The 27,060-nt window shown below is 40.4% G+C and overlaps 1 protein-coding gene across 2 annotated transcripts in view; it reads left to right on the top strand.

The window, feature by feature from the left end:
• mllt3 (MLLT3 super elongation complex subunit) overlaps positions 1-26,676 on the top strand; it is a 66,195-nt gene extending 39,519 nt beyond the window's left edge. For both annotated transcript variants that reach the window (XM_030723188.1, XM_030723189.1), the window contains 7 exons: positions 1,613-2,191; positions 7,653-7,722; positions 17,105-17,240; positions 19,336-19,432; positions 19,564-19,632; positions 20,875-20,946; positions 23,090-26,676. In XM_030723188.1, coding sequence (XP_030579048.1) covers positions 1,613-2,191; positions 7,653-7,722; positions 17,105-17,240; positions 19,336-19,432; positions 19,564-19,632; positions 20,875-20,946; positions 23,090-23,221 — 1,155 coding nt within the window. In that variant the 3' untranslated portion in view covers positions 23,222-26,676. The remainder of the gene's footprint in view (positions 1-1,612; positions 2,192-7,652; positions 7,723-17,104; positions 17,241-19,335; positions 19,433-19,563; positions 19,633-20,874; positions 20,947-23,089) is intronic.
• The last annotated feature ends 384 nt before the right edge of the window (positions 26,677-27,060 follow it).

Below are 27,060 nucleotides of genomic sequence, written 5' to 3' on the forward strand. Positions count from 1 at the left end.
TATTTCTCCCATATTGGCTTCTCTTCATTGGCTCCCTGTTAGATCCAGAATTGAATTTGAAATCCTTCTTCTCTCATACAAGGTCTTGAATAATCAGGCTCCATCTTATCTTAAAGACCTTATAGTACCGTATCACCCCAATAGAGCACTTTTCTCTCAGACTGCTGGCTTACTTGTGGTTCCTAAGGTATTTAAAAGTAGAATGGGGGTAGTGTCTTTAGCTTTCAGGCCTCTTTTCTGTGGAACCAGCTCCCAGTTTGGATTCAGGAGACAAACACCCTCCCTATTTTTAAGATTAAGCTTAAAAGTTTCCCTTTTGATAAAGCTTGTAGTTAGGGCTGGATCAGGTGACCCTGAACCATCCCTTAATTACACTTCAATAGGCCTTTAATCATTAGTTATTATTAATCTCTGTCTTCCTTCCCTTACCCCTAACTGGTTGTGGCAGATGACTGTCCCTCCCTGAGCCTAGTTTTGCTGGAGGTTTCTTCCTGTTAAAAGGGAGTTTTTCCCTTCCCACTGTCGTGAAGTGCTTGCTCATAGAGGGTTGTTTTGACTGTTGGGGTATTCTCTGTATTGTAGGGTCTTTACCTTAAAATTTAAAGTGCCTTGACATGACTGACTGTTGATTTGGTGCTGTCTAAATAAAGTTGGATTGTCACGGTTCTGAAAGTTTGTTAAAAGTGCCACTTTAGTGATCCCTTTAATGACAGTCAAGAGGCACTGTGTTTCTTTTCCAGAGTACTGAAAGCCAGAGTACTTTTTTTTTTTTTTTTAATATGAGCCCAGGGAGGGGATGAGTTTACTGCACTGGAGCAGGTTTACATCCTGAGGCCCCTAGGGTCACCAGCAGATAGACCAAAGGTTTTAGAGCTTGTCGGGCAGAGTTGTAACAAACCCTGTTGTCTAGACTGCTTTAATGGATTTACTACATTGGTGAACTATTGACAAGGGGCTGGGGGTGAGACAAATAGCCCCTGTTGTTGGAGCAAATGGATTGGTTTCTTTCTCCACATTGCCTTTCACTCCACTTTTAAGGTAGTGCCTCTGTGGCTGTTGGCAAACTTCCTTACACCCCACTGAAAAACATTGCTCAAGAGAAGTCCTGAGTTAGTTAAGCCATAAATGGATACTAAAAAGACTCTAGATTTATTTTTTTTTTTACAGATGGCAATACTGCAGGGTGGCATATATGTTTTCTCTTGTGTAAAAAAACAGCTCCATGGTTTTTACTCACTTTGTTCTTTGGGAGTGTGTGAGTAAAAGTTTTTATATTTCTGAGTTATTATCAATGGAACTTTGGTTATGCCACCTATAAGCAATAAAAACTGAGACAATCATCAGACAACAATGTGGCCATTTTGTATTTGCCCACTGACCTAGAGTGACCTTTTCCTTTCTTTTCCTTGTCCCCTAATACTTTCAGCTGAATTTCTTTTCCCACCTTAGCTGCAGTGTTTCTTTGTAAATTTGCCATAATATCTTTTGTTTTTTGTTGGTTTTGTTTTTCTGGCTTGACATCATATCTCATTCACAATTATTTAAACTGTCCTTGCAAACGATTTGCTCATGCTGCAGTCCTGGAGATCTGATCTTGTTTTTCAATCCACAGGATGGTTCTAAAGGAAATAGTTTCCTCATCACAGCCACAACCACCAGCACTGACAATAGCAGCATCTCCAAACTCCACAAGCCCTTCAAGGACCATAAAGACAAGACCCCAAAAGACTTAAAAGAGACCTTAAAAGAGCCCAAAAGTGCCTTTAGAGACTCAGGCTGGGAATCTGGAAAAGTCCCCAAAGAACCTTCCAGGAAACCCAAAGAGAACCAGCCACTTAGAGAAATCAATCCTAAGATGGGCTTCAAGGAGCCCAAGTCTTTGTCTAAAGAGCATAGGACTGAGGGAATAACCCATGGGTCAGGGCTAAACAAGCGTCTGTCTGCCCTTGATGGTGATAATCATGTGACCAAAAAACGCAAAAAGGGATTTGTGAATTCCTCCGAAATGTCAGGGTTAGACAGTCAGAGTTTGGATAAGAAACTCTTGAGGGATAGATCACAGTTGCAGACAAGTAAATTACGACCAGAAAGTGATGAAGCAGAACGCAGGAGTCTGACGACACTTCCGGCCTTCCAGGACCTGGTGGATCCTAATGACTCTGATATGGAGGAGCAATCTACCAGATCAGATGTAAGTAGGACACACCACAAAAAGTTTTATTGTCATTAGAACTGGGAATGAGCTAATTTATTGGCTAAACAAAAGTATCGGCTAGTGATAGCCTTGTTGATTGACATCAGCCTAATAGCAAAATGACGGTCTCCTGTGGCAGTGGTTGATATTTATTTGTTCTCAGTTTTACTCTTGTTATATCTGGAATCTAGCATAGAGATTTGTATGATTGAGTGTGTGCTCATATATTGTGTGTGATTCATAGCTCAAAGATTTGAAAATAATTCTTTATTTATAATGACGATGCCAATGTTTTGCTCTTACAAAAGAGGGAATTATAATGGCAAAAAGTTATCAAAAACAATTATATGGTTACTTCTCCGGGTTTAAGCATTGGCATTGCCTGAAATTTCACAACCTCATAGTTTGCCATAACTGTGAAGCAACTAATTTCAATCCATTTCCATCATATTGTCATAAAGGTTTAAGAAGCAGATGTGGTATTTGGCACTTGCACCAACCCAAATTGTTAGACTGGCTGAATTTAGCATTTAGGCCACTTTACTGGGAAATTCATAGAAAGGGTGCTGCTTGTAAAAAGGTAGCTAACATTTTCTTCAGAGATTTTAACGAGGTGCATTTTGTCCTTCCTGTGGATAAGCATAAAAATCAAACAGCAGTATGGAGACAATCTCCATTAATGGTGGTCTGGGGGGAATAAGAATAAGGGGTGGACAACAATAAACCTAGTGGGAGTTCAGCTGCATTCGCCTGGGTGGCCCAACAGCATGTCTACGCAACTAGAGAAAGATAAATATAAGATGCAGGAGTTGCTTTAACAGCAAACGACTAACTTTGTACGCTCTTAACATGTTTACATAGGAAAAAATTAAATAATATAGAATGTGCTTACTTCTAAAAAAAAAAAAAAAGTATCTGCCTATACTGTGAGCCATGAGCCAAATTAGGAAAACTCTATAGTGGCTCTTTTCATGAATAGGTTGACATTTGACTGGGTTCCATGTCCACACACATTCTGTATAGAACTTCACTATAAAGATGGTCTGTTTTAAAGCCAAATCGTAGACAAGAAAGATTTATGGTTTTACTGCACCTGAGGAGAAAGAGAGGACCCAACCATAAATAGCATAGTTCCTCTTTAATCCTTTTAGCTTTTGAAAGAAGAAAGTGGCTGAGAATTTGTGGAAGGTGGGTCTAAGTTCCTGTTTTCCGAGCATTTTTCTTTTATGCAGTAGTGTTTTGATTTCTATTCTCAGTGATTGTATAAAGTGCAAGTCTCTTATGCTTTATGGTTTCTCTGTGATGGCAGCTTGTTTAGTCAGGGAAGTTCTCATTTAACTGTAGCAGAATCTGTGTTTTTGTCTGTGTTTTATGAAAATAGCTTTCAGGTTTTCAAATACCAGGCCAGGAGTGGTGAGGTGGGGGGGTTGCTGGTTGTAAAGAGGATGTGGGGTGACACATTCCAGGTGTTTGATTCTGCCCAGGCTAACAACCCTGGTGGGCCTGGGCCAACACAGACCGGTGCTCTCATTTGTGGTTCTCAGTGTTTCTGACTGAGCACTGCAGCAGAGAGGAGGAAATGCGGAGTAGCTGATGACATGAAGGGAAAGCCGACTGGTATTTTAGCATGAGCACTTTGTTTTTAGGACACTGGATGTGGGCATGCGCTGTGACCTTTGTGGCCTGCACAAGTTTGTTTAAACTTATGTAGTGAAGTCATCACTAGAGTCTTCTTTGCAGATGGGTTTATGTGTTAGTATTATTACAATGTCACATTGACATTCTAGTGACATTTTGGTTGCAGACAAAATTCATACAAGGGAGTTTATCTCCTCACTAAAGCACTTTAAACAAACTGCACACACTGGTCTGTTTCATAATGTGATAATAGAAGACAGCGTGGATGACAGAATGACAGTGTTTATGTGGATAATCATACTTCACTTTCATTTGTGCAGGATTTCCCACACATAACTCCCCAGCTATATTCACAGTCAGTCAAATATGACTTATTTTAGCATTGTTGTTCATTTTTGTCTAAGGGAATGCCTTCTACCTTCAATTTACTGGTGGACAGCCGCAAAGTTTATTCACTACTAACCAGCTGTCCCAGGTACTTTCTTTTTTATGTGTTCCCACCCAAAAGGCTTGCAGGCTAGATTACTCATGTTGTGGTCCTTAAATTATTGCTCTGCATTCTGCAAAAGGACCTCATGCAGTAGTTGGACATATTCAATCTCCTTCTGCTTTAGAGAATTACTGTAAGCTTGAAGGTTTACCTGCAGAACCTGCAGCAGGTGAAGAACTGGTTCAGTCATGTGTTGCTATGCAGAGATGGAGAGAGAAGAGGATGACACAACATCATTACACAGCACTCTTAGATCCCAGCCTACCAGGAAAAGAAACATTGTCTGTGTCTTTTCTTCTAAACCTGAGCTCCAGAAAGAAAACCAAAAAATGTCTATTCAGCTGAAATGTTGTTGTCTTATAACCTCTTTCAGATAGCCAGTTGAATGGGATTTATTTGGATTAATCTGGAGTGATAAATAAATAGTTTTATTTCAACAGCCCCTGTTGAATTAGACAAACAAACCAAATAGACTTCTGCTGGGGTTTCTTTTTGGGCATCCAAACTGTGCGAGGAGTTGAGACAAGAAGCCAGATTGATGCCTGTTTATTGTCTTTGATGAGATTGGCTTTGCTTACTTGGAGTAAAGCAGAACAAAGCCCTCAACAGGAGTGGTGGTAAGATTTATGGCACTTTGAAGATGCCCATAAACCAGCAGACCAGCTGTGCAGTGTTTATTGGCAGGAGGTGACAAGCACTGAAGTCTTTTGTCCTTACTCCTCTCTTTTTCTCTCATGCTTTTCTGGAGGTTGCTCCTCACCATGTTGTCGCCTTGGGCAGCTGTAGTTTACACTGGCAATGCTCCTTTATGTGTTTAGGTTTGCACATTGAAATACTACTCCATTTTTAAATCCCTTTAAACTTAGACGGTGATGCTTTTTAAGACCACATCTCCAGTCAGTCTAAATGAGTCACGCACTTTATCAAGCCTGGGTGTACAAGCCTGTCCTGGCTGTGATTAGATACTGCATGACTTTGGGAAATGGCTTAACAGAAGGGATTTTCCTTTGGCATTGTTGCTTTTTATAAATCAAAGCAAAACTACAGACCTGTCAAAAATTTAGAAACGTAAGAATGTGAAAATGAAGGTAAGGATTGTATGGAAATGCATATTTTAAAGTGTGAAATGTGTTGGTATATGTGCCTTTAACATCATGTGTTGAGACTTTGTTACAAGGTTCTTCCTTCTATTTCTGCTGTACTTTAAAACTATTTGTATATATGCAAACTACTACTTTGGACCCGGGCATTGCTGAGCTACTGGACAGTCTGAGGTGCAACCTGGCAGCGTCAGAATGTTCCAGATGTGTTCTACTGGATTTAGGTCAGGCGAGTGTGGGGGCCAGTCAATGGTATCAATTCCTTCCTCCTCCAGGAACGGCCTGCATTCTCTCACCACATGAGGCCGGGCATTGTTGTGCACCAGGAGGAACCTAGGACCCACTGCACCAGTGTAGAGTCTGACAATGGGTCCAAGGATTTAATCCTGAATGGCAGTTAGTGCCGTTGCCTAGCCTGTAGAGTCAAAACAAAACAAAAATTTTTGCTTCAAAATGGTAGACCTCCTGTTGCATTTGGGTCATAGGGCCAACGGATTTTATTGTACAAACTATGTATCTGTAGGACTCTGTAAAAAAAGATTGTAGGTGGCACTACAGCACCATTTTGCACTGTGCATGTGTGACACCCATAAAATGCGTAAACGTTCACCACACCTGACACGTGTGCAAATTTCATGTGTTTTTGAGCATGTTTAGGCCCTAAAAAAATGTGATTAATTTGCCAAAATAATAAATGGAGCAGATAAAATAGAGCATTTTCACTGTCAGTGCTCGGGCCCTGAAAATGTTGGAATGCTGTGTAAAATGTAAATGAGAACAAAATTCAGTTATTTGCAATCTCGTAAACCCATATTCTATTTGTAATATAGCATAGAAAATATATCAAATGTTTAAATGGTGAAAATGTACCATTCTTAGCTTAACAGTTTTGAAGAAAAAGTCCAGTTATTGTCATAGCCTTGGTGTTACGGCATCTGTTCCACAAAAACTTTATTTATGTTGACCATAACTCGATAACGCTGTAGGATGTTCAAATTCACACCATAGACACATCTACTAAAAATCTTGCCTGAGTTTGAATCTTGGCAACTTTGACCTAAAGGTAAAGGTTAGAGGTCAAGTTTTCTGAAAATTTTGTGAATGTGATAACTAACAATCTCACCTAGGTTGTTCAAATTCGTGCTACTCTCAAACCTATTTTTCCTGGTAAAGTTTGTTCTTTGGATGCCAGAACATAAAGAATTGTTTGGGCCATGGCTCACCAAACTACTGCTATTACTAACTGCCTTGGTGGAAATGGTATTTGTAAGGATCATACTTAATACTCTGCACCGTCTTAATACTCTAGTCTGCAGTTCTTGGTTTAGTCATGCTCAGTCCACTGTCAGGAAGCACTCATCACTGCTGACTGGCAGCAATACTCAAACTCCTCCAAGTCATCTGCTCAGGGTGGTTTTGTCCTTTTCACAGTTGCTCAGACCATTGCACCTGACCGTTTGTCATGGACAAAACTTTGACTATGAGAACTGTTTACTTTGTGTTTGTCATGATGCGGACTCTTTTCAAGGTAGTCTTTTCTGCTTTGTCTCACAGTGGTTATAATGTTTTGACACAGAGTATAGCTGTTCTGAATGCTCACAGATAAACATTGATTAACGTTGGGAGACCTTTGAGAAATTGATTCAACAAAAAAAGGAAAAATCGAGCAAAAATGCCAAAAAAAATTATTTCTTAGCATCGATCAGTCTTCAAACTCTTTGAGCGTATAGTCCCCCACACTGTAACTCTTAAATTCCTGTCCTTTGTACACCCTTGTCTTTCAAACCCTGTGCCCAAAATTAGTTCAATTCTGTTTTATTTATATAGTGCCAAGAAACAGTTGCCTCAAGATGCTTTATATTGTAATGTAAAGACCCAACAATCAAAAAAGGGAGAGAGATGGGACAAAAGACATTTTGTGGAAGAGAGCCAAGGGTTAATAATAACTAATGATTAAATGCAGTATTATGTAGTCTTGGCCAAAGAACTGTTACAGAACTCAACATAGGATAAGACTGATGGGACTGATTCTAGGTTGTGGGTTTGTCCTCTTTAAGCAGGCAACATATATGTTGTAACAGTATTCGGTTGTTTGATTTGCAGTTAGTTCAGTTCTTTGAATACAGCTTTTCACAGATATCAACGCCATCCAGAATTATTACCACCACATTTATTCAAAAAGCAATTTATTCCATATTTCTATTATTTATTTGTCTTTCTCTTCTTTCAGTCTGAACAGCCCAGTCCAGCCAGTTCCAGCTCCAGTTCAGGCTTTGCTCCCACACACCACAAACGGCAAGGTAATCAACCTGGAACACACACAAATTGCAGCCCATGTCATGTTTAGTGGTGCACCTAAACATTATTGCGGGCTGTGCTGCAGACTCGTGTTTGACTTTGTCTTTTGGCAAGCTACAAAGTACAAAAACACCCTATTTTTGTGAAATAACATTTTGGTATTTATGTGGTATTCAACACTACCACTCTCCCATTCGCCACAACTTTGACCATTGAGTGCAAAGAAAAACTTAGTGAAGCTAATACCATACATGTCATACTTTACATATTGTGCCAAAACCAAGGTCACCAGTATTTTCTCTTTGTGACATGAAGATGCTTACAGTTGTATGGAATTAGATTTATATCATACGTACCATGTGAAATAAAATATGATCACAAGCAAATAGTATTATTTCACAGGTGGAGACATTCAGTGCCAAACAATTAAAATACCTGTGTAAATCAACAACCTGTGTGTAGAACTAAGCAAACAGATGAAGCAGACACATCCACACAAGGAAGTGTCCTTGGCAAGTGCTGTAACTCTGCTTTCGAAGTTGAATTTTGCTTGTAAAATGCAATCTGATATTTTTTGGTGGCATTGGAAATATTAATTTCACAATATCTCATTATGATAAAACTACTGGTCATATGTCAGGGACTGTGCATTTGTTGTGTTCTGATTACCTTGGGGACCATTGTTACCTTCACCTACCACAACCTCATCTAACTCTTCTCTCAGCCCTTGGTATTTATCGAACTTCTTGTGTTCCTTCATCTTGATTTTACTGTCATCAAGAATGTATTGCTACATTCATCATTATAGCGTTCCTCCTCTGCTTGTCGACTGTTTCTGTGTCCAGTTGGTTAGCCATCACTAGTTTGTCTGTCTTTATCTGGAAGTCCCACAGGATCATAGCTTTTTCGTTCTTAACCACCCTTGGGGGCATATCCCATTTTGACCTTGGGACCTCCAGGCCATACTCGACACAGATGTTCCTATATATGCCAGCCACTTGGTTATGGTGCTCAACGTATGACCTGCTAGCTAGCATTTTGCATCCTGTTGTTAAGTGCTGGATTGTCTCAGGGGCATTTCTGCACAGCTTACACCTGGGGTCTTGCCTGGTAGACCCCAGTTTCTTTTGATTTTGTGCTTAGAGCTTGTTCTTGTGCTGCCATGATTAGTGCCTCTGTTATCTTACAACCCAGCTTTGTCCAGCCACTGGTAAGATTTTTCAATGTCAGCTACTTCTGTGTCAGCCGTATATGCTATGCCTGTCCTTCCATGATCGTTCCTGTTCCTGCTCCTGCACCTCTTCTTTCTCAGTTTTCTGCTGCCTGAGGTATTGACTAAGCACATGATCAGTTGCGGCCATCTTCCTGATGTATTCATGGATCTTTGTTGTTTCATTCAGGATAGTGGTTCTGACACTCACTAGTCCTCGGCCTCCTTCCTTCAGCTTAGCGTACAGTCTCAGGGTGCTGGATTTGGGGTGAAACCCTCCGTTCATGGTAAGGAGCTTTCTTGTCTTGATGTCAGTGGCTTCTATCTCCTCCTTTGGCCAGCTTGTTGTCCCAGCAGGGTATCTGATGACCGGCAGGGTGTTTGTAATGTTTGCCCAGATTTTGTTCTTATCATTCAGCTGACTCCTCAAGACTTGCCTTACTCTCTGGAGGTACTTGGCAGTTGCTGATTTCCTAGCAGCCTCTTCATGGTTCCCATTTGCCTGTGGGATTCCAAGGTGCTTGTAGCCTTCCTCAATGTCTGCAATGTTGACTTTTGGTAGTGCAATCCCCTCAATTCTGACTACCAACCCTCTTTTGGTTGCCATTCAACTACACTTCTTCAGTCTGAATGACATTCCAATGTCATTGCTGTAGATCATAGTGGTGTGGAACAGTGAATTTATGTCTCATTCACTCCTGGCATACAGCTTGATGCTATCCATGTAGAGGAGGTGGCTGATGTTTGTTCGATTCTTAGTCGGTGTCTGTAGCCAGTTGTTTATAATCTGGCTGAGGTGGTTCAGGCCTATGCAGAACAGCGGTGGGGCCAGAGCATCTCCTTGGTAAATCCCAAACTTGATGGTAACGTGCAATTGGCTTGAAGTTGGCCTCTAGTGTTGTTCTCCACATTCCCATTGAGTTCCTGATGAAGGCTTTTAGGGTCTTGTTGACCTTGTACAGTTCTAAGCATTCCAGGATCCATGTATGAAGCATAGAGTCAAAAAATAAAACCCAAATACTTTCTCAATCCAGGTGGTGGTCAGTCTGGTCTTAGTCTGGAGTGGCTGCTCTATCTACCAGTAGCTGGTGTTTTGCACCTCTGGTATTTCTGCCAGTTCTTTTCTGGGCTCCACTCATGTTTTGAGCCATGTGTCTGCTTATCTTAGCCGCTTATGATGCCTTATAGGAGCTTCTATGTTGTACCGAGGCAGGTCATTAGCCAGTAGTTGGATGGGACCGCTGTACTTCTTAGGCACCCCTTTCTCGATCACACCTTTCTGAACCTCTGATAGCTGGCTAACTTCCCTCCATGCTGCCTTGATCTTAGCCTTTTTTCTTCTTACCACGGAGGATACTGCTCCTTGTGGCTGTTCATCTTATAGCCAAGCATCTCAAGGATCAGTGTTGCCGTGTTATACATCAGCTGGTTGGTTTCAGTGATGGTCGAAGTAGGGATTGTCCTTAGTGCTGCATTCACATCTTCTAGTAGACTTTCAGAGTGTACTTCACGTAGTCTTGGTAATCGGCCACGGATGGTTCAGGTTTCCAGCTTAGGCATGATCCTTATATTTCAGGTCAGCTGTTCTGGCATTCAACATACCAGTTGATCTTGGGGCTCAGTACCCATTCTCAGAGTGTGGAGATGATGATATCTCCCCCCTGACCTGATCTGGCTCCCCATTGCCATAGCATTTGTGTTGTACCTCTTCAATCTCTAGTTGAGAGAGCAGTTACTTCTTGTGGATGTTGGAGCACTGAGCTGCTAGTTGTTTTGATGTCAGTCTGGAATGTTGGGTGTTGAAGAATCCATAGGTCCCACATCCTCTTCATGTAACCCCTATCGCTGGGGTTACATTTATAGTAGCATTCCAACAGTTCCCGATTTTCATCTTGTGTTCACTTATACTGTATTCTTAGTCCAGTAGCTTATATTGTCAATATGCCCTGTTTCCTCAACACCTGACTGTGTTAATCCAGGTGATGTCCGAGCCGGTATGGCTTTAATCATATCAATCATATATCTCTCTCTCATATTCCAAGGTAGGCTTGGGTAGCATGTTGGGCCTTGCCTGGGGACCTTTACTGGTGCAAGCCCAGGCCAGGATTTGAACCACTGACCTATTGTTCTAAAGATGGTAGTGTTACCACTAGTATTTATCTAATGTATATATGTCTTTTAGTAGAATGGCGATTTATGATATATCTGTATTTGTTTTTCTTTCCATAAAAAGACAGTTCTGAGTCAAAGGTCCCAAATGTCCCAGATTTCACACAGGGACTTTCATTAACATACAACTGTAGATATATATATGAGAAATGGTTCAAAAATAAATCAGCACATAGTAGCCCTTTAAGACCTATAGAAAAATAGAACAAGTCCACTGGACCATATCTTTAGTTATACATGCTGTAGTGCCATCTTGTGAAATATTTAAATTCATTATACATCAATAGAATTAATATGTATGAAGGAAATCCATTGTAACTACATAAAGAAGCTAAAAAGTGCACTAACCCACAAAGACATTGAAAACCTTTTTTTTTTTGTATCTACATATTATGCTAGATACAGAAATGCCATAGCTGTACATGCTAATGCACACGATAAAGTGCATTGAGTACATTTTGTTGTTAGGGCTTTCTATGCAATTTTTGGGAACTCGTTATAGGGAGGATACAGGGCTCTGGGACATGTTGAATGCATGATAAGTGTAAATCTAATGGTTTTATATGCAAAAAGAATTATTGCTCCTATCGCATGTGGTTGCAATTCTACCGGCATTTGAAAGCAGTTGGGAGTGCCGGTGCTCCGGCTGTTCATAATAATGTTCCTTGAATAAAATACAATATTGTTTTCCTGTGTAACAAAATATTCACAGCTGTGCAATTAAAATGACACCAGAAAAGATACAGACCACAAATAACAAAAGGTCGACTTGCTCTTTATAAAAGTAGGTTTCCACTGATGTAGTGAGTTTACCAAAGTGCTCCCTCCTGTAGTCCTGTGCAGGGATCTAGCACTTTGTGCAAATAACAAAACATGTAAACAGATTGAATAAAATCAACAAAATTCCATCCTTTAGTCATTGTATCTTTTTGTGCAAGTCTTAAATACCATTAAAAATATAATGCAGAAGGCCAGGCCAATTACTGTACATCTTACAGATTTTGTGCCAGTGAAACTAGTCTGTCATCAGTGTCAAGCATCAACGATGCCCTCTGGCAGGGTACAGTGTTCCTACTGAAGGGGAGCTGGTGGCTGGCACACAAAGGTATTTTTTAGCCAAGGTATTTTTTTTTTTTTTTTTTTTTTTTAAAGGCTCAGTACTAGATAAGCAATTTCATTCTGTTGCCACCATTTGAGAAGGTTGGGATCACTCTCTACACATAAACTGACAACAGGTAGCTAGAAAGTTCATTTTCTGTTGCTTCTGTGGGATCAAACAGCTCCTCTGTGTGAAAGTGCTGGTGGTGGCTGGGCTGTGCTGAAAGAAGTTTGCCAGTGATCTCTTCTTTCTAGCTGTGTGTGCCATTGCTGCTTGTTCTTGGTCTGCAGACTCAGGCACAGCTTGGTCAGGCAGCTCAGGCAAACAACTGAGCAGAGACTCCGCCTCCAAGGCAACTTTGTTTTAGTGCATCCATTTTCTCACTGTTTGGCACTGAACCATGGATCCACAAAAGAAGCGATGAATAGGTCTGCATATTTATTGTTGATGTAATCCACAAGGCTGGTCTTGATGGATTTACAGAGGTTACTATTCTCCTCTCCAGGTGCCAGGAGACTAGAGGTACACAAGTGTAGCTTAGAGTTGACATGTGGCAGGGTAACATACATTTCTTCTGAAAAAGCATCAGTGAAGTCCTGAAGGTGTTCTTTCTGTTTCTGAACTGCCTCCAGGGCAGAGGTCCTGGAGGTAGGGGCAAAAGATCTGGTTTTTATGTCAACAGAGAGGACTTTAGAAAGTGCTCTTTCCTGCTCCAGAACCCTCTCTATCATTAGCAGCCTTGATCCCCAGTGAGTGGCGGTCTCTGTTATTAGCTGGCGACTTGGAAGATCCACCTGTATCTGCACTTCAGCCAGTTCTCTTCTTTTCTTCAAGCTGTGGGAGAAGCTGCTGAAATGACCCGGGTGATGCGGGTATCATCTATACCATATCCTGTAGCACACAAAATTAAAAACTTTTAAAATCACTTTCATTTTTTATGTAAAGAGGCAGATGACTCAAAGGTAAATTAAAATTAATCTCTGTTTAGTAGGCATGTATAAGATTTAACTATATTTGTGTACTGTATAATATATAGCCTACCTTAGTTAAACTATCTTGATAAAAATCAACAGCAAAGGAGTGACACGTGTGTGTGTGTGTGTATTATAAATATATTCATATTTATTATATATTTCATATTTAGCTCTCTAAGTGATTCTATAAGCGTTTTACTTAACGTTATACCTGGCATATTTTTTTCTTTTTTCAAATCAACAGATTGAATATTGTACTCACCAATAGCCAGCTGCCAGTCCAAAACACTGCATCCTCGGGCTCTTTTTCAATTGCACTGCTGTGACATTATTAGCCTCGTTGTTAGTAGTTATAGCAACCGGTCCCGTTGGGTTGAGCTTCCAGCTTGTGAGGGTGTCCTGCTGGGCTTAAGCTATATGCTCTCCGGTTTGGTCTTGGGGAAAGTAGCCAGTCTGGAGACAGGCACTTTTTAGTTCCCAGTCTCCCATGAAATGTATAGTCGCACTATCTACTTGTATGGCTTGCAGGTCCTACTGGACCACATATTGGTGGTCAGTGCAAAGTGAGACACTGGCGAGCTGGGCAGCGAGACTCTCTAACTTCAGTATACATTTTTGTCAGTACTTCTCTCGCAAAGTAATTCCGACTAAGAACAGCAGTGCAGTACAGCAGTGGAGACAGAGCATCTCCTTGGTAAATCCCAAACTTGATGGTGACTTGTGCAGTTGGCTTGAAGTTGGCCTCTAGTGTTGTTCTCCACATCCACATTGAGTTCCTGATGAAGGCTCTTGGGGTCTTGTTGATCTTGAATAGTTTTAGGCATTCCAGGATCCATGATGAGATATCGAGTCATAGGCTTTCTTGTAATCAATCCAGGCTGTGCTCTGGTTGGTCAGTCTGGGGTGACTGCTCTACCAGTAGCTGGTGTTTTGCATCCCTGCTATCTCTGCCATTTCCTTTCTTGATCCCACTCATGTATTGAGCCATGTGTCTGTTCATCCTAGCCTTTATGATACCTTATAGGAGCTTCCATGTTGTACTGAGGCTGGTTATTGGCCAGTAGTTGGATTGGTCTGCTCTCTGGGCATCCTTTGGATCAGGACTGTCCGGTCTTTAGCCTTTAGCACTTGGTTCATTTGTCCTGCCAGGCACTCATGGGATCCAGTTAGCTGTAGATGTGAATTGTGTCAGGGACTATAGTGGGATTTGGCAAGTGGGGGAACCCTGAGTTCCAGTGTAACAGTGCAACATGGTAAGATGACTCTTTTAGCAATAAGTTGCAAAGTAACTTGTATTGTGACCTCCAGTAGATTTGTTTTCTTTATGGACAGGCCGTGATCAGGTGACCTGTGCTCCTGCTGTCTCTGAAGTTAGCTGCTCATTGTGGATTTAGCCAACTACATTCTACAGTGCATGTAGATATAACATGAACTTTCCCAACCCTAACCAGTATAAAGAATAGACAGTATGAAAGATGAAAGCAGCTAATGTGACTTCATTCACTGCTTTGTGAAATCCAGTTTTGAAATCTCAACATAAGTGTTTTCACCATCACCATTTTGATGTTTTGAAACTGGATTTGATGAGAGAGGGGCTGGGTTGTCTGCGCACTTGCCAATCACAAGTCACTGGCCATTGGGCATACTCAGGATGTTGCATCCTTTTGTGCAAAATTGAATTACCAAAATTTACAAAATATACATAACATTTTATGTAGTATGAGTGACTGAACCCATAATGTCATCAGATGTTGTGCTTCACGAGATGAGGTCAGAGAGCCATTTTCCCCAAGACTTCTGTAGATCCAGAAGTCACAGGCATTGCCACCTGCAGTTTTAAAGCACCTCTGCAGTGGCTTCATTTTTAGACACTGAGATAAAACTATGCTCATCTTTTATTCTGTCCTTGGTATTATTTAAATTTAGAATTGAAATTAATTGAACTCTTAATATAGTGTTAAGGTGGAATTTTCAAGTGCTACTAAACTGCAACATTTCCTTAAATTGAGCAACAAAGTTCTTAAGCTTTTCTGTGTTCTTCAAAGTTTCAGTCCCATTGCCACAGGTGTGTAAAATGACATGCATAGCCATGCAGTCTGCCATTAGTAGGGCTGTGCCATATCATATTGTCTGTGATCAAATCAAAAATGTCTTCTCATGATATCAATGATAGTGATGCCATGAATTTACATTTCCTAGTGTGCACTACATTGAGACAAGCCCAGACATGTCTGAGAAAGAGAGCCACATGCCAGCCTTCAGTGATGACTTGGTAGTTAAAAACGACACTTTACAAAATATGCAAGAAAACTGTTACTGCTAAATAGGGCTGTATCCCGATCTCATTGCTATAGCGACACCATGTGTTTGTTCCCTAGTGTGCAATAAGGAGGCAACCCCGGGCATGTCTGGGAGTAAGAGCCACATGTGTCAGCCTCTAATAACGATCTAGTGCCTAAAAAGGGAGCTACTTCAGCAACCTCCAACAAAGCACAGTATGCTGCAAAATATGCAAGAAAACCGCTCCTGCTGAAGGTGGAAATGACATGTTTGACTGCTTGAGGCAAAACACATCGTGGACAATACGACCAGGCTACATATGAGGAGATATTAGCAGCTGGTGATGTGCGAGACAGGAAGAGCAAACGATGGATGGAAATTGCTGATACAGTTACACGGTGGAAAAGCAGGGCTTTAAGCAGTTGGTTAGTTTTTTAGTTTTATGTGACAATATTGTGCAGCTCCTTAAGAGTTAAAAGGTTGTTACTTTAGTTATTGTTAAACTAAAGTGGTAAGCAGTTATTTTATACTTAAAAATTTCCAGGGAAAACACTACCTAGGCTACTTTTGTGCTTACATTTGACTTATGCTTTGTCACTGGATATAATGCTTTGTTGCTACTATTGCATTTTAATGCTGTTGCTGGCACCTTGTAGAAATGAATTCACACTTTGTATTAGGTGGTGTCATCAGTGACACTAATTTACTTCCTTTTAAATTCTTCAAACATCAATAAAATGTTCAATATTTTTTTCTATATCATTACAAATATCGTTATCGCCAATTTTCTTGAAATATTGTGATATAATTTTGAGGCTATATCACACATCCCTACCTGTAACCATACCTTTATCTCTGTAAAAAGAAACACCTTTAGCTTGACCTGTTTCAGAAAGTGGTGAAAGTGGCTGCAGTTAAAAAAAAAACAAAAACAAAAAAAAAAAAAGGAAAATATTTGACATCTAAATTGACTGAGAATTTTAAAAACAACAGTTGTATCATCTAAAGGGGATAAATGATGCTTCCTATGATTTTGTCATTTATGACCATGCTAGGTTAGGAGTCCTGTCCTGAACTGTTTCTTCATTCAACGTCTGTGCCATTCGTTCTGTAGCCTGTGCTCTGCTGGCCGCCTTACATATTTTTTTTTTTTTGCATTTTTGGCCATAGTGGCTTTTATCGACAGTGGAGAGAGACAGGAAATGGGGGAAAGATACAGGGGAAGACACGCGGGCAAATTGGCGACAGGCCGGGACGCAAACCCGTGCCACCCGCACCGCAACGCGGCATATGTATGTGGTCGCCGGCTTCACCACTAAGCCACCCAGGCGCCCCTTCTTACATATTTCTGATTGGATTCTTAATTCAGACGTGTGCAGATGGATTTTAGAGTCCAACTACTATTTATTTTTATAGCCTCTACCAATCAGAACAGCTTGAGGAAGGAGACAGGATCCTGTTTGACACAGAGCTGTCAGTCATGTATATAGAGTTAAAAATGTGCACGTGTCCCCTTTGAAAGTCAGATAACCCATCAACAGTTCCTGGTGTTTTTGTTCCCACACTCCCACTGACATGATTTGCAGCTTTTTGCATATGTTTAAATAAAAATAACTCAGACTTCATTGAAATGTTTGTTCTGTCCACCTCAGTGCTCGGCTCCCTGCAGTCAGTGATGCAGGATCTGCACTCAGACGACAACGATGATGATTCAGAGGATGACAATGACGACATGGATTCAGACACAGATCGAGCAGCTCATGCACACCTCACACACCACCAACGCAGGTTAGTAACTGGAGGACAGCTTTTTGAATGGCCTCTGCAACACAGTAGTTTCATAGAACTGTGTACAGACATGGGCAATGAATTCCTTTTAACAAGAGTATTGCTGTTACTTAGGTTACTTGGAAGCAGGTTGGTGATTTTCTGTACACAATGTGTATATGACAAAATCACTAGTCCTCCTAGAGCACTGCTCAGAATTTAATCAAACTTGGACACGAATGGGTCTTCAGACAACGTACAAGTCACACATGTGGTCCTCAGTGGATTTTAATTCTCAATTGTTTGTGTAATACAACCAACTTCTTCAAGTCAATTCAATTTTATTTATGTAGCACCAAATCACAAGAAACAGTCGCCTCAAGGTGCGTAGTGACAACAAAACTTTCTGTCTGTAATGCGCACATTATAATAACCTGTGAATTGTGATGGATTGTGAGCCGTGTTGGTGATTTGATTTAAATTGGTTGCAGGACCTTGACAGCTACAGTTTACATAATACTTAAGTGTGGGTGTTATCATTAACAATGGTATCCTTAAGTTATACTGAACTCCTTTGAGTTTTTAAAAAACTTCCATTAGTGTTAAATAAATACACTGCCTGGCCAAAAAAAAAAAAATGTCGCCACCAAAAACAAGGTCACACTCTAATATTTCGTTGGACTGCCTTTAGCTTTGATTACAGCATGCATTCGCTGTGGCATTGTTTCGATAATCTTCTGCAATGTCACAAGATTTATTTCCATCCAGCGTTGCATTCATTTTTCACCAAGATCTTGCAGTGATGATGGCAGATTCTGACCACTGCGCAAAGCCTTCTCCAACACATCCCAAAGATTCTCAGTGGGGTTGAGGTCTGGACTCTATGGTGGTTAATCCATGTGTGAAAATGATGTCTCATGCTCCCAGAACCACTCTTTCGCAATCTGAGCCCGATTAATCCTGGCATCATCATCTTGGAATATGCCCGTGCCATCAGGGAAGAAAAAAATCCACTGATGGAATAACCTGGTCATTCAGTATATTCAGGTAGTCAGCTGACCTCATTCTTTGAGCACATAATGTTGCTGAACCTAGACCTGACCAACTGCAGCAACCCCAGATCATAATCCAGGTGGCAACTTTTTGTTTGGCCAGGCAGTGTATGACAAATGAATCAGCTGAAGGGCTGTATATGGATTTGGGTATATAATCTCTGTACTGTATTTCAGTGTGAAAAAGTACCTACAGTTACTTGTGTTGCAGGATTCTAGCCAGAGGTTGATTGCCCCGCTGTGCTGGGCTGAGAATTTCACCGGTTTGTTATCAGAACTGTTGCCACAATTGTCACTATTGCCACAATTAGCAAGCAGTTGTCTGATACTGTCCAACACACAATCTGCTTTTCAGTAACAGCCCTAGGCAGCAGTTTTTAGCTTAAAAAAAGAAAAGATGTTTCAGGAATGGATCAAAGAAAATTACAGCTTATTCATATTTGGACGATTTTCAGCTTCATGGGGCTTTTCTCTTGAATAACTGGTCTGCTTCCTGCATGGCTGCTATTTTTTTTTTGTTTTTAAATCGCTTCCTGGAAATCCCATTGTTCTTTTTGTTCTTGCCTCTGTAGTAACCAGCTGATGTAGATATCTTCAGGCTAAGTAATTGTTATCTTTAACTGATAACTGGTGTTTCGTAGCTGAGATTCAGCTCTTTTCACATTGACACAGATGTTGAGTCAGTTCGAAATACCAGTTGATGATTGTTCTCTGCACAAGTTTGAGGTGTGTGAAACCGCAAACATGCAAGTGATCATAACAGCACTTCTATTAAACAAAGGCAGACAATGGCCTTAAAGAGGAAATCGGCTCAATTGAATTCAATATTACGTGGTGATGGCATTGATTACACATTGTTTACACATTGTTCCACTTTCCACAGGTGGACAAACTAAGCATAATAATAAACTTACCAAAAAAAAGTAACAAAAATAATTACACATACAATGATGGAAGACCTGATCCATAACTGTCTGCATCAGCTGATTACAATGGTGAGACTTGCATTGAAAATGTGTATTTTAAAGTGTTTGTTTGGTTTTCACCTGTGATTACAAACCTAGGGTTAGTTTAAGCGATGGCAGTGAGAATGACAGCTCCTCCCACTCACCCCCCTCCTGCAATGAGGCACCACCCTTATTAAAGACTACTAATAACCAGGTAACCATATCGATAATATACTGGCTTATGTCTGAGGTCATAATAATTTAAAATGCTACAAGAGAAGCCACTGCACACAGGTCTGGGTCACCCCAGGTGACTTTGCATCTGTTTACTAATCTCTCTGTCAGATACTGGAAGTGAAGAGTCCCACCAAGCAGAGCAAGCAGGACAAGACCAAAAGCATGGAATGTGACAAGGTACACGAGTCTTTTTTGGTTTTTTTTTAGAATGAACTGGTACATATGAAATAGATTATGTATATTAATCTTGTTCTACCCCCCTTGGGTGTGTGTTCCTCAAGTTTGGGTCCTCTAACAGAGGCTAGATTATATTAGATTAGATTAGAAGCCTTTATTTGCCATTATGTAAACATATAACTTGTCTTGGGAGTTTGTATATTATCTGAACAGTTCCTAGCACTGCAGTTTTCCACATCTGCTCCATTTGTTTCTTCAGCCCTTGTTACTTCTTGATTTTCTCATGCTCCTTCTTTTTAATCTTATTGTCAGCTGAGCCACATGTATCACAACTGTGGTCTTCTGCTCCTTGTCAAAAACCATTGTCTGCTTTGGCAGCTGCTTGTCTGTCTGGACACTGAAGGCCCACAAGATCTTAACCCTGTTCCTCTCAATCACCTTTGGAGGTGTGTTCCATCAAGACTTGAGGACTTCCATATGTGGTGTAGATATTCCTCTACACTATCCCAGCTGCTTGGTTGTGCCTTTCATTGTATGCTGTCCCAGCTTGCATCTTACATCCTGCTACAATGTGCCGGACTGTCTCAAGGGGCACCTTTGCACAGCATGCAGCTTGAGTTGGCTTGGCTGTGGTAGACTGCTGCCTCTACGGATCTGGTGCTTAGAGCCTGTTCTTATGCTGCAATGATCAACGCATCTCTGCTGTCCTTTTAGCCTTTTCTAGACACTATCTGCTGATGACACATCCTATGGAAGGGCTCGGCCTTTCATGATATTTCCTTATCTGTTCCATTGTGGATGCTCGTTGTTTCATCCTATATCGTGGCTCTGACCAACTAATCATAGTCCTCCTTTCAATTCCACATAATGTTTCCTGGACTTTGGATGAAACCCTCTGTATTGTGAAGCGTGTTCATGTCTTGACATCAGTGGCATTCATCCCCTTCTGTGGCCAAATTTTCAATCCAGCTGGGTATGTGATGACTGGCAGAGCATTTATGTTGATGGATCTAGAGGTTTTTAGCTGTAACCTCCTATTAATGTTAGCAATAATATTATTACTTTTCAAATCTAACCATTTATACTTGCCTTAGTGTTACTCCCTGATCTCCTTGTGGCTCCTTATGAAATGTGGTGGTTCAGTTTGAATTTTAAGCTTGTTCATTATGCTCTGTTGCTTTTTGGGTAAGAATACTATATGACAGGCATTAAGCTAACCCACGTTTGCCGTGCACTTTTCAGGCTTACCTGGATGAGCTGGTGGAGCTGCACAAAAGGCTGATGACACTAAGAGAAGGTCATATACTGCAACAGGTGAGACGAGATTTCAGAAAGTATCGGATACTTGTGATCTTTAATGGCAGCGCCTCCAGAAGGGGGGCAGCATGGCCACAGTTCACCTGTCTCCCCATGTTTTGGATGGGTGTTCTGTTAACTGTAATTTCCCCATTGTGGGATCAATAAAGTATTATCATCATCATCATCAGTGTCTGCTACTGTCTGCCATCATTTACAATCCCCATTCTGACAAAGCTGGTACTCAGTGTAAAATGTAAGTAAAACAGAATGCAATGATTTGTAATGCTTAAACCAATGTTTTATTCAAAGTAGAACATAGAAAACATGTCAGATGTTTGAACTGAGAAAAGACCTGTTTCCAGAAAAAATTGCATCTACAAATTGTGGAACAGTTTCAGAATTTTTGTCAATCTAAAATTGCAAAGATTTTGTATATCTTATCGTCTACAGTACATAATATCACCAAAAGATTCCAAGAATCTAGAGAAATTTCTGTGCACAAGCTACGAGGCCAGAAATCAATATTTGGACCCTCAGACAGCACTGCATTAAAAACAGGCTTGATTCTGTCATGGAAATCACTGTATGAATGGGTGATGTGGTAGGCTTGTCCATTTTGCTGAAATTGAATTTTCAAAAATGCAACTCAAAATGGTACTCAGTACATCCCCACCACCACCAGAGAATGTCGGGCCCTCGGCCACCCTCATGACGTCTGTTTCTAATTGTCTGGTCAGAGACATTCACAACAGTGGCTGCTGGAGGTCATTTTGTAGAGCAGATACCAGTCCTGTTGGAGCTGGACTGCTATCCAGGTGGTTTTACCTTTTCCGGTCTATAGAGCCCAAAACCACAAGGAGTTGAGCTGTGAAACTGGAGTTTTTAGCCTTTAAAGATGTGCAACACTGTAGCCGTGTCCAGATTCAGTGGCTGCATCCTTCGAAGGCCACATTTGTAGGCCAAGTACGTCACAGCGAGGCGACAAAGGATTTGTTTACCGTGTTTTAGGTTGTTGTTACCAAAAAGTATTTGTAGAAGAATCACAGAATATCAATTTAAAGGGATTTGATTTAATGAGTATTGTTAATATTGAAAACGTTTTTTTTGCTCGAGTATGTATTATATCTTTACTAACCCAGGGGTGACTTAAAAGTATTTGGATGAAAATTTAGGGCAAGGCCTCCAAATTAGGGCAAAATAGTTTTACAGAAGGTAATAAGACGTCTGCTGAAGAGTTTTCTATTATGAAACTGGGCTGTAATGTTATCCTGACTTCTCTATTTCTTTTATATTTTCATTAATAACGGGAAGATATCCCCATCAGTGATGAGTCTTGTTTTTTTTTAAGAGACTTATTATGCTCGTTTCCAACTATATATTTTTATTCTGACATTTCAACAGAATAAAAATTCCCCCCCTTAGAACCCCATTCCATTCTGGTTGGCCAGCTTCCAGAAGCCTGAGTGTGTGTCTGAGATGTACTGGTTCTACTTAGTGGGTATGCTGTGCCTGCAGCAGATAACCGCACAAAGAAATCTGTTACTAGCTGAGAAAAAAAAACTGCTATTCTGAGGAGTATGCTCTCTGGGCTTTGTTTGCATAGATTAACTCATTATTTTAAACTTTGGCCAGGTCAAAATAAATGTTAGACATTGATCATGTAGCACTTTGCCCAGCAAAAAGGTCCTGGGTTTGAATCCACCATCTGGCCAGGATCTTTCTGTGTGGAGTTTTGCGTGTTCTCCCCATGTCTGTGTGGGTTCTCTCTGGGTGCTCCAGCTTCCTTCCACAGTCCAAAATATGCAGGGTTAGGTTAATTGGTGATTCGAAATTGCCCATAGGTGTGAATGTGAGTGTGAAGGGTTGTCTGTCTCTGTGTTAGCCCTGCAAGAGACTGGTGACCTGCCCGGGGTGTACCCTGCCTCACACCCTATGTATCTGGGATAGGCTCCAGCCCCACGCGACCCTGAATTGGATAAGCAGAGATGGATGGATGGATGGATGGAAAGTAAAATAGAGCACAAAACTCCCCTTTAAATAGTTCCACAGGCTGCAGCTGATTATTATCTTTTTTTGTTTTTGTTTTTTTTGAGACTCAGGCATGAACATTCATTAAAATCCAACCTGTGCTTACCCATTGTACTTTTCTCCTTTCTAGATTGTAAACCTCATTGAAGAGACTGGACACTTCCACATCACAAACACAACTTTTGACTTTGACCTTTGCTCTTTGGACAGAAGTACAGTAAGGAAACTTCAGAGTTACCTGGAAACATCTGGATTGTCCTGAGGCTCTGAGCAGCTGGCTGCTGGATCTCTGCCTCCACTGACTTTTCTCGAATTAATTCCAGCTTTGAATGCGGTGGAAAAGCATTCGCCATGTGACCAGCATGCTGGTTTGACTGGCCTCTCTGAATAAAATGGTCGCCCCACTGCAGAAACCAGGGCCAAATGTTATTGTGATGAGCCTGTCGACCAGGACGTCATCCAGCAAAGCTTTGAAAACTTTACTTGACACAGGGGGGTGGGTGGGTAGCGGTGACTTTGTTGCTCTTAATGAATGTGCATATTGTTACCATGTTTGTTTCTTGATTTGTTCTTTATTGTGACAAATGCATGGTCAACTTTGCCTTACAATATTGTAAGTCTTATTTATTAAATTTAATTTGCAGGTGTGTGTGTGCGCGTGCGTTGGGGGGAAAAAAAGTGAAACAAGACTTTTTGAAGCACTTCATAAGGCGCAGGTCTATCCCTAAATCTGTTTGATAGCTGAGCATTAATACTAGCCGGTCACTGATTTGATCTCTAATCAAATATCAGACTGAATGATTTGCCACAGCAGGTGTGAGGGCAACACATGCATTTACTGTTATTCTGTTTGGATTCAGCAAACGATTATAAATGTGCAGCTTCACAGAGAAGTGCCGTCGGCCTTCACGCAGACGCTCCTGAGTCACGTGTAGTCAGTTTTTGTCAGAATCCAGCCGGAGGTCTGTCTGGTGAATGAAAAGACGTGGATGACAAATGACATGGCGTGTGATGACAAATGACATGGCGTGTTTTATATTTAAAATAAAAATTGAGTTGAGAGCGCCATCTCTTGAAAGTGAAAATTATAAGTTTGAGAATCTGAGTTGTTCACCACTTTATTGAAGCCAATTTTAGTTCACTGGAAATATCCCATTGCCTTTTAATTAAATTTGCTATCCACACAGAGGCTGGTTCTGTATAAAATGTGGCTGATCTGTCTTTGAAACTTTAAAAATTGCTGGACGCATCTCAAAAGCTGATAAGAGGGTTTCAGTTGCTGATCACCGGGCAGACAAACGTTTTTTTGTTTTTTTGAAGCTGTGGCCTTCAGTGCGGACGTGTTACTCTAGTGTTAAGAGTTCTGTTTAAGTTTCAACTTAGAAAGGAAAAAAAAAAAAAAGTATTTTTATGTGATTTATTAAAGCCGCCTTTATGTAAAACTGCAAAATTATGTATGATGCCCTCCAGTGGTAGGTTTTTTTTTTTTTTTTAAAAACAAAAAAAAAAAAACTGTACTTTGGCACCGTCTCCTTCAACTTGGATGAAACTCAGAACTACTACTAGAAGTGTCCTTCTGTACAAAGTGGGCTGATTTTTAAAAAGAGTATCGTGCTGCACATATCAGCTTTAAATGCATTCATTGATAATTCAGCTGCTCAAAAGGTGTTGAATTCACTTTGACTTTAGCATCATTTTTGTAAAAGGATAACAGGCTTTGGCAGTTTGTACTCTCTGGGTAGCTTTTATATCAACACTGTAACAGCAGGGCATTAGTGACTGCTCACTTGTGCTGAGCACAAATCTTGATGGGGAAAGTTCTCATAACAATCAAATAGATATATTTTTACCAAATCCAGGAATACTGTCCTGCAGGAGGTCCTGCCTATGGGCTCATTGGCTGTAACTTAACAAAAGCTTTGCTGTGTCATCTCCTGCTGCAGGTCCAATGTTAAATGCCCAACATATAGTTAATGGATTCAGTTAATTTAGGATGTCTGTCCACAGACTAAGATAATCTCTGGCACTAGTAGAAGTGGTGGTAGAACAGACCTGAGCCCTGTAGGTGGAAAAGGAGAAGAAACTCTGTTGATGTTCTGCATTTCTGAAATGCTAACAGGTGAAATACAAGAGCTTTCTTATTTTGTGGGAATGCGACTTGTTAAATCAAAGCTGAACATAGGAGAATGCCTTTGTTAGACTTGTTACAAGGGACACGTCTGACAGACTGGTAAACTAAACTTGAAGATGAAGGTTCTTTCCAAATGACCTTAAAAGGTTTTTCTTATGATTTCATGAGTATTTTTGAAGACTTGTAATAAATATTCTGTATGATGTACAGATCACTTACTTGTGGATGAGCTGGTTTTTGTGTTTATTATTTTGTTTTTTAGGTAACTTTATATTTTGTCACTGTATGCAAATTCTGGTTTTAGGCCCAAATAGCAGGTTCCAGCGCCCCCCTAGTGATGGAATGTTAAACTCACTGAGATAAATGGGCTGGCTGAAGTGCATAGGCAGCACCATTTCCTGCTGGGATTGTCTCTGAAGTGTGAAATCCCCTTTTTAAATTTCTATATTTATTGATATTCAGTTCATTGTAATGATGCAGAAAGTTCTACAGACCACTTCCCTTTGCTCGAGCAGCAAAATCTTGATGAAGCCGGCATTATCCCGCAACTCTGTGGGCATTGTCGTGGTCGCTACCTCCAACGTTCCACATCTTTACCAAACGTCATTTAAAATCTGTTGCTTCCTGTTTTGTTTTGTTTTTTTTTAACCAGACAATCATAACCAGCAATGAAAAACAGTTTAAAGCATAAACTGTATTTAAAGATGGACATGGCATCCCTCCTGGACAGGAAGCTAAAATAACTTGACTGCCCTCTAGTGGCTGGCAATACAAGTCAAAAACCTCACCCTTATGTTGTATAGCTTAAAGAAAATGTTAAGCTAAAATAAATACATTTCTCATTAAGCACCTTATTGTATCCATTTATTATTTAACTGACCAGTTTTTAAATTTGTTTATGCTTTTTAATACTATGCATTTTGTTATGATTGACAGCAGCTGCTGATAAAATATTCATAGAGGCACCTGTTTAGAATTTATTAACGGTCAAAGAGTAGTTTGGTAGTAAACTGTACTGTTGTACTGAGAGTCTGGAGACCCAAATGTTGCCATTTAGGGGTGCAAAATCAGTTCCCCCTTAACTACCTCCACTACAAGCTGCTTTGATAGCTGGTGAGACCTCCCTAGTTCACTTGAGTCTTGACAAATGGAGAGACTTTAAAATAACCCACAGACCCAATACTGAAGCTGCTGTTTATAAAAGGGTACTTGTGGCATCACAGAAACAATGTGGTAAGTTGTCCAGTTGCTCCATTTATTGTGGTGAAACAACTTTTTTTTTCTTCTTTTTTTTTCTAAATAAGCAGAAAAACAACTTGTTTCTGCTGCTGAAGGATTTTTTTTTAAATCTATGGAGAAGGTTCAGATGTTCATTGGTGCTTATCTGTATTTAATTACAGTGCAGAATCTGTGCTGTTACAGTCCATTGCTATGCTGTGTCTTCTAACTTGTAATCAGTCTGCCTACTTAAAGGGTGAAAAGTAGTCACTGTGCTGTTTGATATTATACACAAGTCATATTATCATCCTTTAAACAGCAGGGACCTCATGGAAATGCTGCATCATTATCAGGGAAAAATGTACACTTCTACTGACTAAATATCAAACTGTAAAGGGCTATTGGTCATTAAAAGTTCCAAGAGTATTATTACACGTCTTTTATCTTTAATTAACCCTTGGCAAGACTGTGTTCTCATAAGAACTATTTCTGCTGGCATTAGCACGTATCCCAAAACATACATTTCTAAAGTCAAGTGACAGCAGCTACTGAAGGCTGTGAAAAACAAAGTGAGAGGCTGATATGATAATGATATAATATGATATATATATTCAATAACCTGTCCTGTCTGGAAGCTCATGCAATCAGAATCATGTTTGTTGTGACCAACACGTTTCCTTTTGCAAGACGAGCTCTGGAAACACTGTAGGTTCCTCTTTTTAGTGTGTTTTATTGTTTTTCAGTTGGTTTCT

This window comes from Archocentrus centrarchus, unplaced genomic scaffold (assembly GCF_007364275.1).
Source record: "Archocentrus centrarchus isolate MPI-CPG fArcCen1 unplaced genomic scaffold, fArcCen1 scaffold_24_ctg1, whole genome shotgun sequence".
In the NCBI taxonomy this organism is placed as follows: Eukaryota; Metazoa; Chordata; class Actinopteri; order Cichliformes; family Cichlidae; genus Archocentrus; species Archocentrus centrarchus.